The 14,827-nt window shown below is 36.4% G+C and overlaps 1 protein-coding gene across 2 annotated transcripts; it reads left to right on the top strand.

The window, feature by feature from the left end:
- Positions 1-297: 297 nt before the first annotated feature.
- On the top strand, positions 298-14,800 carry LOC144473140 (uncharacterized). Of its 2 annotated transcripts, none has more exons than XM_078186758.1 (7): positions 298-572; positions 9,135-9,317; positions 9,398-9,882; positions 9,986-10,060; positions 12,744-13,156; positions 13,330-13,454; positions 13,525-14,798. In XM_078186758.1, the coding sequence occupies exons 2-7, from the start codon at positions 9,137-9,139 to the stop codon at positions 13,578-13,580; spliced, it is 1,335 nt and encodes a 444-aa protein (XP_078042884.1). In that variant the 5' UTR covers positions 298-572; positions 9,135-9,136; the 3' UTR covers positions 13,581-14,798. The 2 variants fall into 2 exon arrangements, with proteins under 2 accessions (XP_078042884.1, XP_078042885.1); XM_078186759.1 differs by lacking the exon at positions 298-572 and adding an exon at positions 635-901 and having other exon boundaries at positions 13,525-14,800.
- The last annotated feature ends 27 nt before the right edge of the window (positions 14,801-14,827 follow it).

Raw genomic sequence — 14,827 nt, 5'->3', positions numbered from 1 at the left:
CTAAACGATTTTCTCATTCAATTTTATTTATTTTATAAAAATTCTATGAAAGATAATAGTATAGATTCGATGAACAAGTTCGAAAACGAAAAAGGAACGGTTATCACGCGAGACATCGAAAAATCCAAGTACAGAAACATTTCATGTGCGTAGGTTGGCTGCACGAGTCGGTGCATTGGTTATCCACCGAAGTGGCGGCTCGTGATTGGTTATCCGCAGAAGTGGCCGCTGGTAATTGGCTGTCGCGCGGAGCGAACAATGGCGGCGGCTAGTGGTAGGGGAGACCGTCGAGATAGGTAGCGCGTCGCATTGTGCGGCTGAGTTCGTGGCTGTGCGTACGAGTCCCTAACCTGTCGCGTGTGGTTCGCCTTAATCGCGTCATCGATTCTTAACTCAAGTGAGCGTCTGCCGACGAGTTGCTCGTGTTTTCGCGATCGCGTAATTGCGTCTGGCTGGCCGGACGACGCCAGCTACAGCCTGCTGTTCACAGATTGCTTTGTTCCACGGGACAACGCTCGAAAACGCGGCGATGACGGAGAGCTGAGAGCAGATTGCAACGCATTGTGAATGAGGTAGGATCCAAATAATGTGTTGTGTTTTTCGTTCCTCTGTAAAATTGATCTAACGTCGTCTGTGAATTCGAACACTGAGTGAGATGATCGCCTCGACGGACGAACGTGTGCGTGCGGTGTTGCTCCAGTGTCAGAGCAATCGGGAATGTTTTTCGTCTATTGATTTCGTACTTGCAATGGTTTCCCAGTGGCTCGAGTTGGGTTAGGTTAACAGTTGTTGTTGTGTCACACGCGGTGTCAAAATTCGCTAATTCAGTTCGAGATGAAAGGTGTTATGCAAAGTAGTTACGATTCGTAGACTGTGATCATCCGTTAGTCACATTCAAGAGGTGGGTTACATGTAGATTGTATATAAATGCTTCTATTCATTAGTGACGGATTTTCTAAATATAAAATAGTTTGTGTACACTGATAAGTGTTGTAATATTTTTCTGTGCAACGTGCTGATAAACCGTTCGCGATGATAACGGCGATCGATAACCTGTGGTAACACATTCGGTAAGATGGTAAATATTTGTACTGTTTCGTTGGATACAGTCTCGGACAAAATTCAGTGGACAGATATTCACATCGTTGGTTTACATACGTATTATTCCCTTTACAAGACATTAATGTTAACTGATATTAGTGTTAAGCCTTTAATAAAACAAATAAGAAGTATATAACAACAGTATCATATCGATAAGTTTTTAGTATTGTCCCTGACTAAATACACAATTTTTTAAACGTCTATTTACGTTTTTTTTGTGTCCTCGTATTTTGAATACGTTACACAGTTTCAACATCTTTTTTCTACGTAGAAAACGTAGTTACATATTGTTGTCAGAGATATTTGCGAAGATCAGTAGACCTAACCTTTATATACAACGTTTAAGGCAATTTAGAAGGTTAGTTAATTGGATGCCACACTATTTTTCACAAATATCTCGGAACTGTGCAAGACACTTAAATTTGAAACAATCGGTGTGACCGGTTCTGTTGTAAATAATTACCTGTTTTCGAGAATAACCATTTTTATTTTCTTCGTTCGGGAAGTCGAGAATGGAATAGCGTTATTTAACACGATACAAACATCGAGGGGTCATTTAGGTTAACGATGAGCTCACGTGCTGAATGATGTACGCGCGTTGCGTTCGAAGCTTCCGATTGTTATCTGTCGACGATACTTCACCGATAGTAAAAATTACAGAGCAATAATCTTGTAAGTTATTGCGAGCACGCGGCTAGATTTCTTTCTGGGGAAACCGTATTTTTTTCGGGACTACGAAATATAGGTGAGATGTACTAAGAAATGTTTGGCTAATTGAGCATTAAATTTCCAATGCTGCGTGGCGCATCTTCGAAACGGTGCGTTTATGGCGCCTACATCCGTGCTGTTTGCCGTAAACCGGTTTCTCGATGGCCTTCTGAGAACTTTATTGAATCGACGATAAAATTATTCCTCGCGAGATTTTTCCAGGAGGACTCGCGTCGAAATATTTCACGAGCGTCGCGCGAAAATGTCACGGGATCGTGAGAATTTAGGATGCGTCGAGACCGTAAATAAAGTTGTTTGCAAATTACGTCGATTAATATCGTTTCGGCGGGCGCAGGTGCGCCGGATTAACGGGACCGCCACTAAAAATATAACTGAAAAATCTGGAGTAGCACAGTTCGCCCTGAAATGGGCATTTCTACATAGGAGGGAAACTAGATCAAACGGTATTGCCAATAGAAAGTTCGTTGCATAGGGTCACAGATCTAGATTACGCGAGTCGACGAGCCGTTGAAACAGAAAATCGGGAATTATTTAAATCGAAATTAAAAATAATTGTTTATTCGGGATTGTTACACTCTTTAGAAGTTCTATACAAAATACTTTAGATACTTTTACAAAAATTAGATCTTCAACGAAGCAATTAATCTTCGTACACTTTTTTCAACGTGTTCACTACGCATAAAAATAGCCATTTGAATTATTCATCGATTGCATTCTGTTTTAGTACGTTTCCTAAAGTTTTTGTAAGCTTCTTGGAACATTTCTTCCTCGATCTCTGGCATACACTCCACAGTTTTTGTTGTTAGTTTTCAATAATTCTAAAGGATTTCAATGTACATATATTCCAACTGACAATCAAACAAAAACGAAACGAGGCAGTTGAACTTCATTATACCTGTACCTTTATCACGATTTACATTTCCCTTGTAGATTCGCCAAATAAAATGCCAATTTTAATACAAATATATAGATTGCATTAAAAATCGTAGTTAGACCGGACAGGAGAGGATTGTGTGCAGAAAGTATGTTGAAAATATACAATGGCAATTTCCGTTTGGGAACTCGTTTTCGTGAACATCAAATTTGAAAATTTGTCGTGTACACACGCACTTCGTTAACTCTGATTGAAACGGACGGAAATACGGTAGAACGTTAAATCTTCGGACCGTCAATTTTATTATCTTCTTTTTGAATTGCCGTTCGTTTATATTATGTCCGATATAAATTGTTATACTTCAGTGCCATGAAATTAAACTGACTCTCGTATTTTATGGCATGCTGTGTTTCCGAAGGTCATTGTTTGTTTTCTTTTCGCGAAAATGACTGGCTACGTATTTACCTATATTCACATTTATAATGTGAATATATGTTTGAAACGTATATTAATTCTTAAATTATAAATATATTCTTCTATGAACATTTAGTTTTAGAGGGTTTACAAATATTTATAAAATACTTTTAAAAATCTGTGAACGATATACGAAAAATGTATACACTGTGGGACAAAAATTTAATAATAGAAATAAATATAAAATGTAAAGTGCAATGAAGTTTAAAGTTCAGCGAGATTTAACATTGTTAACGTTGAAATATTAAAAACGTTAACATAAAGGCCGGCTTCAAAAATTTTATTTCGCATAAAGTTCCGCAGTCCGTTAATTAGCGACCAATTCCATTAAAAAAATATTGATCTCTTTCGGCACAAAGGCAAAAAAAAAGAGGACCTGTAGAATTTTCCAATCGACCTAATAGAAAGCCTATACCAGACGGACGTATACGGACACATGGCTGTGTGAAAGCAGACGAAAGGCAGCCAGGATCTATCGCGCGTGCTCGAAAGTGTCAGTGAACTCGAATTCAACCGCTAGCTACCAAACTCCGCCCGGTGTGCGCAATTTTCACCGAGACGGTGTGTCGTCTCCCTTGGCATACATCCTTGATAATTCGTATAATCGACCAGATTGCACCTACATGACTGTTAAACAAATTTTATCTCCCATGTTTTATAATTATATGCTGGTTGCTCTATCTGTGCTACCCGGATATCTATCTTGATACGTCTTCCTTTAATTAAAAGACAATTGCCAAGTTTGTCTTGAATACAGCATTGCTATTTAGAAGATTATTAATTCTTGTAATACGGTGTCAGGGTTCGTCTTGATCCACACGTTTATGTGATCAAGTTAAATAAAATGAAGCAAACGAAATCTATATTGATCTCTAGGAAAATAGTTGCTTTTAGTCGATCAATATTTCCGAAGGACACGTATCTACGAAAAAAAAACAAATATGAATGGGCCTTAATCATTTCGTGCAGAACGGGATCCGAAGTGCGTCGAAAAAAACGTTGCTATCGTAATTACCGGTGTCGAATTTCAGACGTTCAGCTCTGCTCACGTTACCGTATACGTATACAGTCGCTCGAAACTCCTGATGATGAACAGGATACATTGGCTGCGGAGAGGGGCGGTCTCAGATATTCGATGACACAGGAATAGGAAAACCTACGTGAGAACCACTACAAAATTGGATGTGTTCCACAGGATATCGTGGAGCTTCTTCCATGATCATTTCACTTAACCGAACCATTCATTTAAGCAATCCCTTGATTTGTTTTTCTTTTTATATTCGGTCATCTTTACTATTTCAACAATTTTCTACTGCAAACCAATCCTATATAAAAAGACATAATAGGAAGCTCGAAAGTACGGGATTCACCTTGTAAAATGAGGTAGATTATCATACAATTTTGTTTCCTTACAAAGTTACAGTAGTCCGAGGGTCTCCAATTTCTCAGTCGAGATTTAGCAAAACTTCGATCTTGGTTGTCAGCATACATAAACTGGTTCGATAATAACTACTTAAAAATCTTTTTTAATTGCCGTAGTATAACCGAGGCACCGTCGACTCCGCCTTTCCAATTTTTCTTGATCAGCGATGCATTTATGGCTCCGAAGACCTTCGACTCTCAACCGTCCTTGTTCAACCCCCCCCCGGTGCATAATTTATCCGAGGAAAGGCTGCATAAATTCTTAAAGCACGTATTAATACTTAATTATTCAGATAGATCCGGCGCGTGCATATATCGCTGAAACGTTTTAGGTATTGCGTGCGCGTTCGGCTAACAGTAAAGCCCAATACAATAGACAATGATTACGGCAACAGTGGCGGTTAATTAATTGTACGGCGGCAATAATTGCCCTGGTTTATAGACTGACTGACGGGACCATTTAACAATAAAGAAATGCAAACGAGAGTGGCGCAATGTTAATCATTAACAGTAATGAAATTCACTGTTATTGACCTCCAGGCCGGGGAATAATGTGAATGAAACGAAACTGATTCTACCGACTTTATTTTTAGTTTCATCCTACGTCTTATTTCATCCATTTTATTTTCCGATCGGAAATATTACAAAATTTTGAATTCTGATTTGTTTTGCACGGATTTATATTTGCATATTACGATGTATATTCTTATTTATATCTGTTTATCTATGTATATAGTTTTTGTTCTATTTGTATCAATGTGTACATATTTTTATTCACATTTTTAAATCAAAGAACATATAGTTTTTGTAAGATATTAAAATCAATAATTGTGATAAATCGATTATAAACAAGTTTCCGTAATATTTTCATTTTTCCGTATTTTTACGATAAGTGCATGAAATGAAAGTAATAATAAATTAATTCGTCGTTTAATAACGTGGAATTGTAAACAATGGAGCACGCGCGAAATAAACCGTTCAACTAACAACAACGATGAATTAGCTAGTCGCTATTAATCGAGGTGTCAAAAACAGAAAATATGTTACGGGACCTGGGATATTTAATAATTAACAACCGGGCGTTAAACCGTCTGATTAATATGCGCCGTTATATAAACCAAATTCAATTTAGATCAATAATTTAGCCTGTGGCGCCGCGAAATATCTCGGCGCTACGTTCGATGCACTGTATAAATTCAGTCTGAGTTTCATAAATTTTTGGCGGGAAAATTATTGCCGCCATGGGAAATACGTGTGATTTATCATTGTTGGGCCAATACAATAACAAATACAACGTTCGAAGAGGCTGGAAATTATGCGAAAAATATTCATCGATGGACGCATTTTTTAATAATCGAAATAAAAATCAGGTACAGTTTCTCATTCGCACGAAACATGAATTATCTTGAAAGTTCACTTAAATGAAAATCATTTATGTGACTTCCTTCAAACAGAGTTTATAAAAATATGAAAATTATCCTAATTAATACATAAATTATAAGTTGATTTTTCAATAATCTTTCTAGAAAAGCTATAACAGATAAATAACGAGTAACAAATTAAGTCTTTCAACAATTTTCTTAAGTAAATTTGAAAATTATAACTTACAAGTAAAATTTAATAAAGTGAACGTTTAAATCATTCTTTGAAGGAAAATGTGAAAATTCTTGATAACTGAGATGCAACAAAATATATGTCTTAATAGTACTTTTTGGAAACTATGATAATGACAATTATTACCTAAAATGCGATAAATGTTACAAAAATTATAGGAAAAATAATAGAATTAGTATTTTGTTACTCAAGCATAAAGTCAAACTTTGCGAAACCATTCACCTGCCCTTGCGGCCTTGCTAACCGTATCTCAGTATGCTGTCACCGAACCGCTGGCAATACAGAATATCTAGTTTCCAGAATAAAATGGCGAAGACTGCGGGGATATCGAAAAACGCGGTTCAGGCCGGTTCGGCGTGGGATAATATCGGGGGATTGCAAGGGAAACCAGTGCAGCAAGATTTTATCTGTCCTTTTTTTCCCCCGATAATATGATAACGCGACGTGATACCGACACGGGAATTGAAGATAGCCGTAATTTTCGAAAAAGTACACTATGGACAATTGTTTAAATATATACATACAACGTGTAAAACATATCATACAGACTACTTGAAAATGTTCACAAGAAAAAATCCTGTTTCATCGCTTAGCGTAATCGACTTTCACTCAAGACTTTAATTTTTCAAAATAAATTAGAAACACTCATAAAATATACACAAATCTGTGTCTCGATGACTTCGAAAATTGTTAAAATGGATGATCTTTCATATAAAAGATTGCATAAGTGAAAGATCATTTGAATAAGAAATTGTTTAAAGGTAGAACCGCTTAAATGAAAGATTGTTTGTTAATTTCTTCTGAATTCACTTCTTAATAATTTTCAATTGATTCAGGACATTCATTTGAATGATATTAAGCAGGTGTGATTATGGGTAACAATGTAAAGGGCTGATCGCGTGACAGAGATCCATTTCCCAGGCATTAGGGAATTAAAGGGATTACATATACCGAACACCATAGAACAACCGGCCGGCACAACTCATTCGTCTCCTTCTCCTTCTAACGCGTCTTAATTATATCTCTCGTCCCTCTTGAAAAGCCGACGAGATACACAGGGAAAAGTATAATCGTAGGTTAGCCCGTCCTATCATTATTTCATAGCCTGCCCAGGAATTAGAAGATCGTTGCGTGTACTCCAATTAATTATCACATCGCGGTGTTTCAAGGTCGACCTTCTCTCCCGAGCAAAACACCCCACGAATTAACGTTACTAAACAGCCATTACCATTTTTCTTTGTTCCAATTGAGGCAAATAGTTCTCCTAAATATTTAAAATTACTAACTTTGGAAAGTTGTATCTTAAAATAAAAAGTTCAACGTGACAAAATTCTCTGCATAAAATCATTGTAAATTCATTCGTAAATGCAGGACTCACGATTTTTTGTTCGGAAACGACAATTACATTAAGATATTTTTAAACTATGTTTTAAACCAACGATACCATAAGCTGTTCTTTTGTAAAATAATAATGCAAGGCGAAATGCAATTATATTAAATAATAGCGTATTGTTTAGATTGGTAGAAATCGTCGAGAAAAGTCGTGAGAGGAATTTCGTTTCTAATTTAAAAAATAATTGTTGCTACCGCCTGCGAAAAACAGGTTCCGACGGAGTGTCGAACATTGTAGAGTCGTAGGAACGAAGGCACGCGAAGAGAAAACATGGACGGAAGACATAATTAGGACGAACCATCCTTCGTTTAAGTTTCTGAGCACTAGTTGCAGCCATTACGAATTCTGCGGCCTTGTTCTTTGCTCGTTAAATTTAATGCCGGCCAATTCCCTCGTCCACCATCCTCGCTTGCACGCTCCGAGGATCGTGGCGGTTCAGCGACTACCTTCAGAAATCTGCTTTTCACAGTTCCCGTTATCCTGGTTTCCCATATTCTCGCCATTGAGTCTCGAAAAAATGTGACATTGATTTTATCTTAGATACAATTATTTTATATTTATATATAAGCATATTTATGGAAATTTCGTAATAGATTACCTCTACCCTTTCAGGATGAACACCGCCATATTGGAAACACCTGGTGCACGTATCTGTCCTATAAAATTGTAAACAAAAAGATTAAATATTCGCTCTCGCTTCTATAGCATGGTCATTTGTCCTGTTTAACTGGAAATAGAACCGGTGCATGATACAATTTACCAAGGAAAATACATAATCTGTTTTAGAGGTTAAAAATTGAATCGATGGAGACCATTATGCAACAATAAGAAACGTGCGTGGCACAAGCCAGAAATTGTTTGTACGATTCATCGTAGTCGTTGACTTTCACTCGCTGTTAGCGATGAAACGTGGACGATCGCAAGTGCCGGCGTAAATTACGTTCCTGTTTCAATCTCTCTCTCTCTCTCTCTCTCTCTCTCTCTCTCTCTCTCTCTCTCTCTTTCTCTCACCCCTTGACCTTATTCTTCGTTTTCACCTCGCCACTTTGAACAAAAGGATTCCCGTTCGTTTCTACTCGAACGAACCGTTCATTTTTCAGTCACTGGCTCCATAGAGATTGTTCGCACGATTCTTCTTCAAAATTCTTAGTTTCCGTTTTCGCTGGCTGGTATTTACTTCGCTCAGATTTTTATGAATGGTTACCGTTCGCAGAAGTCTATTACCAGTTATTGGTTCCTGTCTTCAATTTCGAGGAAGATTAATGGCTATTAGGTTTCTTGCTGCCTGTACAGTCTGCTGACAAAATTCCTTTTAAACTTGCCAGATTTTGCGACATTAGCATATTTTTGATAAATACGTTCTCTGATCAAAAGTAAGAATAATATAAACCGCAAATTTTTAACACAGAACAGATAACAGTAAACATAAAACAGTGAAAGCATTAGAATAATTTAAGTATAATTATTTACAACTTGCTAAAATTGTAATAAAATAACTCAATGAAGTTGTTATACTTTCATTTACAGAAATGAGTGGTTCCCGACTTGGCAGGGGCCGGGGTGGCCGCCTGGCCCTATATGTGGGTTGTGGGGTGGTAGTTGTTCTTCTGGTGTTCCTCTACCGTGCTGCCACTTTGGAAATGGCCAGGCTTCGAGATCGTGAAATCCAATGTACTCATCAGCAAGGTGCGCTTGCTGCTCAACTCCAAGGTACTTGCCATTTTGGTTCACATTTCAATTTGTAGTACTTGCAGATACAGTGACAGTCATTTTTTTTTATCCATTTTCAGTTATATTCGAGTACAAAACCCGTTTGGAAAAGTCCCTAGCTGAGGAGAAGACATCAAATGCAGCAGTGAAGCAAGAACTGCAGCAGCGTGCCTCCAGAGAAAAGGACCTACGTGACAAAGATGGTAGAGAGGCAATGCAAAGATTTGAGTCTTTGCAGCAGACCTACAAGATGCTGCAATCAGAGCACCAGGATTTAAAGGAAGGATGTAAGAAACAGGAGACGCAAGCCTTGGAGAATATGAACAAGCTGGAGACAACTCTTCAGGACTTACGTACTCATATAAAACAATTGAAAGAAGAGAAAGAAGTGAAGAACAGCTCCTTAGAGGATTTGAAGAACAAGTACCTGGAAATGCAGACAGAGAAGACAAAGCTTGAAGAGAAGTACAATGATCTGAGGAAAAGCACTCACAATACAGATAGCACTATTCAGCATCTCAAGAAAGAAGTGTTTCAGTTGACGCGCGAGCTCGAGACAGTCCGGGTATGAGGATATTTGCGTTTCTCTTTCTAATCATAGAGTTGAAGACTGACATTTGCCATGGCGTGATGTATTTCAATGAATTTTGATATTTTTCTGTTGCCAGAAATCTATAAATAACTCGCAAAGGACAGAGCAACAGGGGGCTAAACCTGCAATCATGTCATCTCAACAGCAACAGGTAAGTCCACCGAACAACAATGATAAAAATCCGCAGCCCCTACACGCACCTCGCAATCATCACGCAATCGGAGACCCCCTAGAGTCAGGTTACCAACTAGCGAACGAGGACGCAAACGAGGACGCGAACGAGAACAACATCCGTTTCGCTCAGAAGAACGAAAATATCGTCCCCGTTGGCGTGAATGAAGGAAAGGATGCAGAGTCACAAGACTCGTTGCCGATGCCATTGCTTTATGGTTTGCAAATGAAGAGCCAAAACAAACTAGACGACCAGCTTTTAGCGGTCGATGATCAGGCTAAAAATGAAGAGAATGAAAACCCTGACGAGGAACAGCTAAAACAAGTGATACCACCACCTAATCGAAATAATGAGAACGTTGTTGACAAGAAAGTATCATCAAACTCGCCAAACCTCGAGATCCCTTCATTAAAGAATAATAATTCCACCGATTAATACGGAGGAAACGTTGTAATTATAAAGAAACTGGAAGATAAGACGAATTGAAGCAAATGCTATGAGACAGCTAAAGACACTTTGATCTGTTGGGTTGAAGAATTCGATTGAGAGGTTATATGTGCAAGGTCTTAGTAATTTTTCTACTGAGATGAGTTTTGATGTTGTTCATTTGTTAGATAAGGATAAATAATTAATATTTCAACTTTATGAGTTAATTGTTTTTATAAAAATTTATGTGCAAACACAGATTCACTGTGATTGTTTCAAAATGGCACAATGTTACTAGGGTTACTAGACGTTCATGATTGATGAAACAGAATAACTTGTTCATATCTGAAAATAGTCTTTTTAATATCGAAATTAATTTTTTGTCAAGAATTCGAGATTTATTTTAGTTAGCTTATGGCAACCCTATATTATTACACTTCTGATGGAAGCAGTTAAGAGCAGTATTTATGAAATGAGCTGCAAAGGATTGACAAAAGTGCCTTGAAGCACCATAGTTGTTCATGCCTTAAGGAGATCAGAGATCCCTTTGGTGTAACTGGTAATGTTCACACATGCACATCATTTGCATGGTATGTACTGGGCGCTGTAGATAAACTTTGAACTGGTTCAAATAGTTTAGGGAACTCAATGGAATCAGTTTCTCTTCACACTACTAAAAAGTCTATAGTGAATTTAGTATACAGTGGTGGTGCTCAAAACAAATAACTTGTCCTGCAAAAGGCATTAATGGTATTACTATTAAGGTGGTCGAAAGGTTGTACGTGTAACAGAGAGTATTACACAGAGAATACACATTAAAGAGATTTTTTGCATGACATCTCAACTTAACTGTTAATTTTTTCTCTTTTGTTTTCTCAATGTAACACAATTTATTTTTAAGATGTGATGTGAGAGTTGCCTTGTTATCAAACATTTTATAGTTGAGTGAAGTAACAAGAAGACAACTAGTGCCAAGAGTGTGAATATTGTAAAAATCTGTGAAGATCATGAGAGTTATGTATACAAGTATTTATATGTGTCTATGGACATATCAGCCGTGTCCTTTGTTATGTATTTTCTCAATGAAATTTCTGATGTATTTTTCGAAAGGTTGTACCATCAAAAGATCTATTGATTTGTCTATATTGATCATTGATGTAAAGAAAATTGACTAACACGCCTTTATATATAATTTAAATGCTAAATTGTTAATACTCTTTATATTCATATAGCTTTTTTAATTAATTATTTGAACAAGTGCAATATTTTAGGTACACTTGCTAACAAAGAATAGTTTACAATCATTTTCGCACAATTATTTTAGTAATTGTGTAAATGTCAATTTTTTTTCTCATTTTAATACATGCTATCATATCTATTTGTATACCTGTGGAAGAGAATATAGTAGTCTGTCAAGAACATAATTTGAGTGAAAAAAGATGAAAGAATTCTACACATGTAGCTTGCAAGCTGTACTGAATGTGCCTGTATGTTTGTGTTAATCAATGCATTTAATAAATTGTTATTATTTTGAATTGCTTGCATTTTTTCTGGCACCCTTGCACAACATAACTGAACTAAAATCTGCTTCCATTTTACTAGTCTGCAAATTAAAAAAAATGGAAGTAATTATAAATTACAATTTAATTATTAAATATTAAAATTAATTTAAACTTTGTGCTTTTGCTTTCTTGTTAAGTGAAACTACTTCACAGTTGCTTTTGTTCGATTACCATTAAGTGAAAGGGTTTAAATTCAGGAGTACCTTATTTAAATTTTCAATTAGTGTTAAAGAAAATTTCGAAGATTATTCGTCTTTAGAAACTTGTATGTCTTCCCTTCTAATACTATTTGTAGTTTGACTTCTGTCAGGTGGTTTTGTCTTCGCCAAGTAGCATGCTTAAAGCAAACTTCCATAGTAATGCGCTTTCGTAGCTTCGAGAAAGAGGCCTAGATTTGAAAAACACCTATCCTTCTCCACCCAAGGGTTCTTACAGGTAAGTTGGTGTTATACAATGTGATGCATTTAATAGTTTTAGTTTAGACTAGTTAAGTTGAGATAATATATCAGCAAATAATCACAGAACATTTTATTAGAAAATGTTTCAAAGCTTTTGATAGAGCACATGTTTGTCCTGTCATACTGTCATAATGTAAATCAATAATTATAAATTTACAGAGAATTTTCTTTCATTCCGATTATTAAATTACTAACAAAAATAAATTAATTTTTCAGAGTACAGTGGCAAGCAGCTCGATGAAGTCAATTCCAGCAGTGAGATTGGAGACTTCAACGTCTGCAAACAACCTTAGTCCGTTATCTACAGCTGTAGTGAAGTCACTCCCAGCTGCTAAACCACTGTTGAAGTCCAAACTTCCGGTAGGTGTATTGCCAATTCCGGTGCTGATCGATCAGAAATTGGAAAATCGTGAGGACAAACCGGACAACATTGCGGCGAGAATAAAGAACGAGTCTAAGAAGAAAAAGGAAACGGAGAGCAAAGAGATCGAGGATGAAAACGGCAATTTAGCTGCTCCGTTTCAAGGTAGAAGGAATGAAGAACATCATCCTGATAGGCGGAACTGGCTCAACGTTGTTCCTGGCATTCAAGAAATTGGAGATGAAGGCAATCACCTTCGACTTTCTGGGTATACATTTGTTATACAAATACTTTCACTTTTTTTAAAAATGTTTTTCATTAATTATTAATCATTTAATGTTACTTTCTTTAGAAATATCTATATCTTATAATTTATAATTTTATAATAAAAATAGCATGATATTTCAGATTTGCACTAACATATCTGTTAATTATTTTCAGTTTTCAAGAAAGTGCAGACAAAATAGAGGCTGGTGACGATCAGTATGAAATGGTTGATTATGGCAAAGAACCTCAACAGAAAAATAATGATATTCACTTAGTCGAAGAAGAAGACGAAGGCGAAGGTGATTAGTTTCCCAAAAATATATAAATTATTTTATCACAGTCTCCGAATTTTTCTTTTGTTTTTTTTAGATGAAGATGAACCGATAGACTACCGCCATAATCTGAAACAAAAGAGGCGTAAGTGAAGATCAAGTTACCGAGGAAGTTAAAAGCTCGTTACTTAAATAATTGACTGTTTTGGAAAATAATTTATGTTTGGCACAAAGAATATTTTCTCTGTACTATAGCGGGACAGTAGAAGTACAAACGCGACGCTATGGAAGAAATAATGTATTTACATTTAAGGATTTCTATTGGAGGAAGGAGCCAGCTTTACATTTAACAATTGCAATTAACGATACTTCACTTTTCCATTACTTAACAGACTGGTCACTAACGTACATTGTTCGCCAGAAAACGAAAACTTCATTCTCTCTTCACTCTAGATTTTGAAATTCGGAAATCTCGTACAATGATCTAGCCAAAATGTTTAGGTAGGTGATATTCTATGCAGATGTTATTTAAGAGCCACTGCTCGACTAAGGGACAAATTGTATTTTTATCCAGAAATTAGAGGGGAGCGTTCGAGCAGCGTGTATCGATAGAAGAAACAAACTGTATTTTTCTAGATCTAAACGTACCGTAAGAAAAACGGAATTAGGGTTTTCACAATGAAAAAGGAATCTGTCGTAAACATTTACTCTTTCAATGACAGAACATAAATTTTAATTGAATTACTTGCGTTATTATACATATGTAGAAAATTGCCATTATTTTGTACTGTAGTTAACATTTCAAATTTTGTAAACATTATTCTGCCAATGGAAGAGTCAATCACTTTCTCCCCTCACAGTGACGATGAAAGCGGAATCGTGACTTATATGCACACAATACTTAAGAAACAGAACAAATAAATAAATCCTAATTTATTTGTTGCCTACAAGCCGCCATTCAGGCGCTAACAATCAAGACTTAAACAGAACGAAAGAAGATATACTTTAAGAAATTTATTACGAAAGATATGTTAATATTTGTTACGACCATAGATAACTACTTGTATACAGATACAGCGATTTACTTGTAAATAAAATTCTTTTGGTAATAAAACGTAGAAAATCCAACGGTTCTTTTATGATTTCCGCGTTATTTTCAAATCGTGAATCATCAATCAGTTTCCAATCGAGACAGTGTGGTGAACAGGACAGGTAGTGTACATATTGTGTTACCAAAAATTTTCGAATGCTTCAAATTCCCTGGGATGTAGGCGCAGAACATGAGCACAGAGAGATTTGATAAAGGACAAACATGAAAATATGTCGGGAAGAGAAGATCCATGACAACCTATAAATTTTGTAAAGACTGAAGTAATACTGCATTTATTATTTATAAACAT

The sequence above is a fragment of the Augochlora pura genome, chromosome 7 (assembly GCF_028453695.1).
Source record: "Augochlora pura isolate Apur16 chromosome 7, APUR_v2.2.1, whole genome shotgun sequence".
Taxonomy (NCBI): Eukaryota; Metazoa; Arthropoda; class Insecta; order Hymenoptera; family Halictidae; genus Augochlora; species Augochlora pura.
The sequence above is the reverse complement of the archived record's forward strand: the minus strand, read 5'-3'. Positions and strand labels throughout refer to the sequence as shown.

Bases quoted from the DNA above. Each gene is read 5' to 3' on its own strand.
- LOC144473140 (XM_078186759.1), top strand. From the start codon at position 9,137: ATGAGTGGTTCCCGACTTGGCAGGGGCCGGGGTGGCCGCCTGGCCCTA. The intron at 10,061-12,743 runs GTAAGTCCACCG...TTAATTTTTCAG, and splicing joins TGTCATCTCAACAGCAACAG to AGTACAGTGGCAAGCAGCTC. The intron at 13,157-13,329 runs GTATACATTTGT...AATTATTTTCAG, and splicing joins AATCACCTTCGACTTTCTGG to TTTTCAAGAAAGTGCAGACA.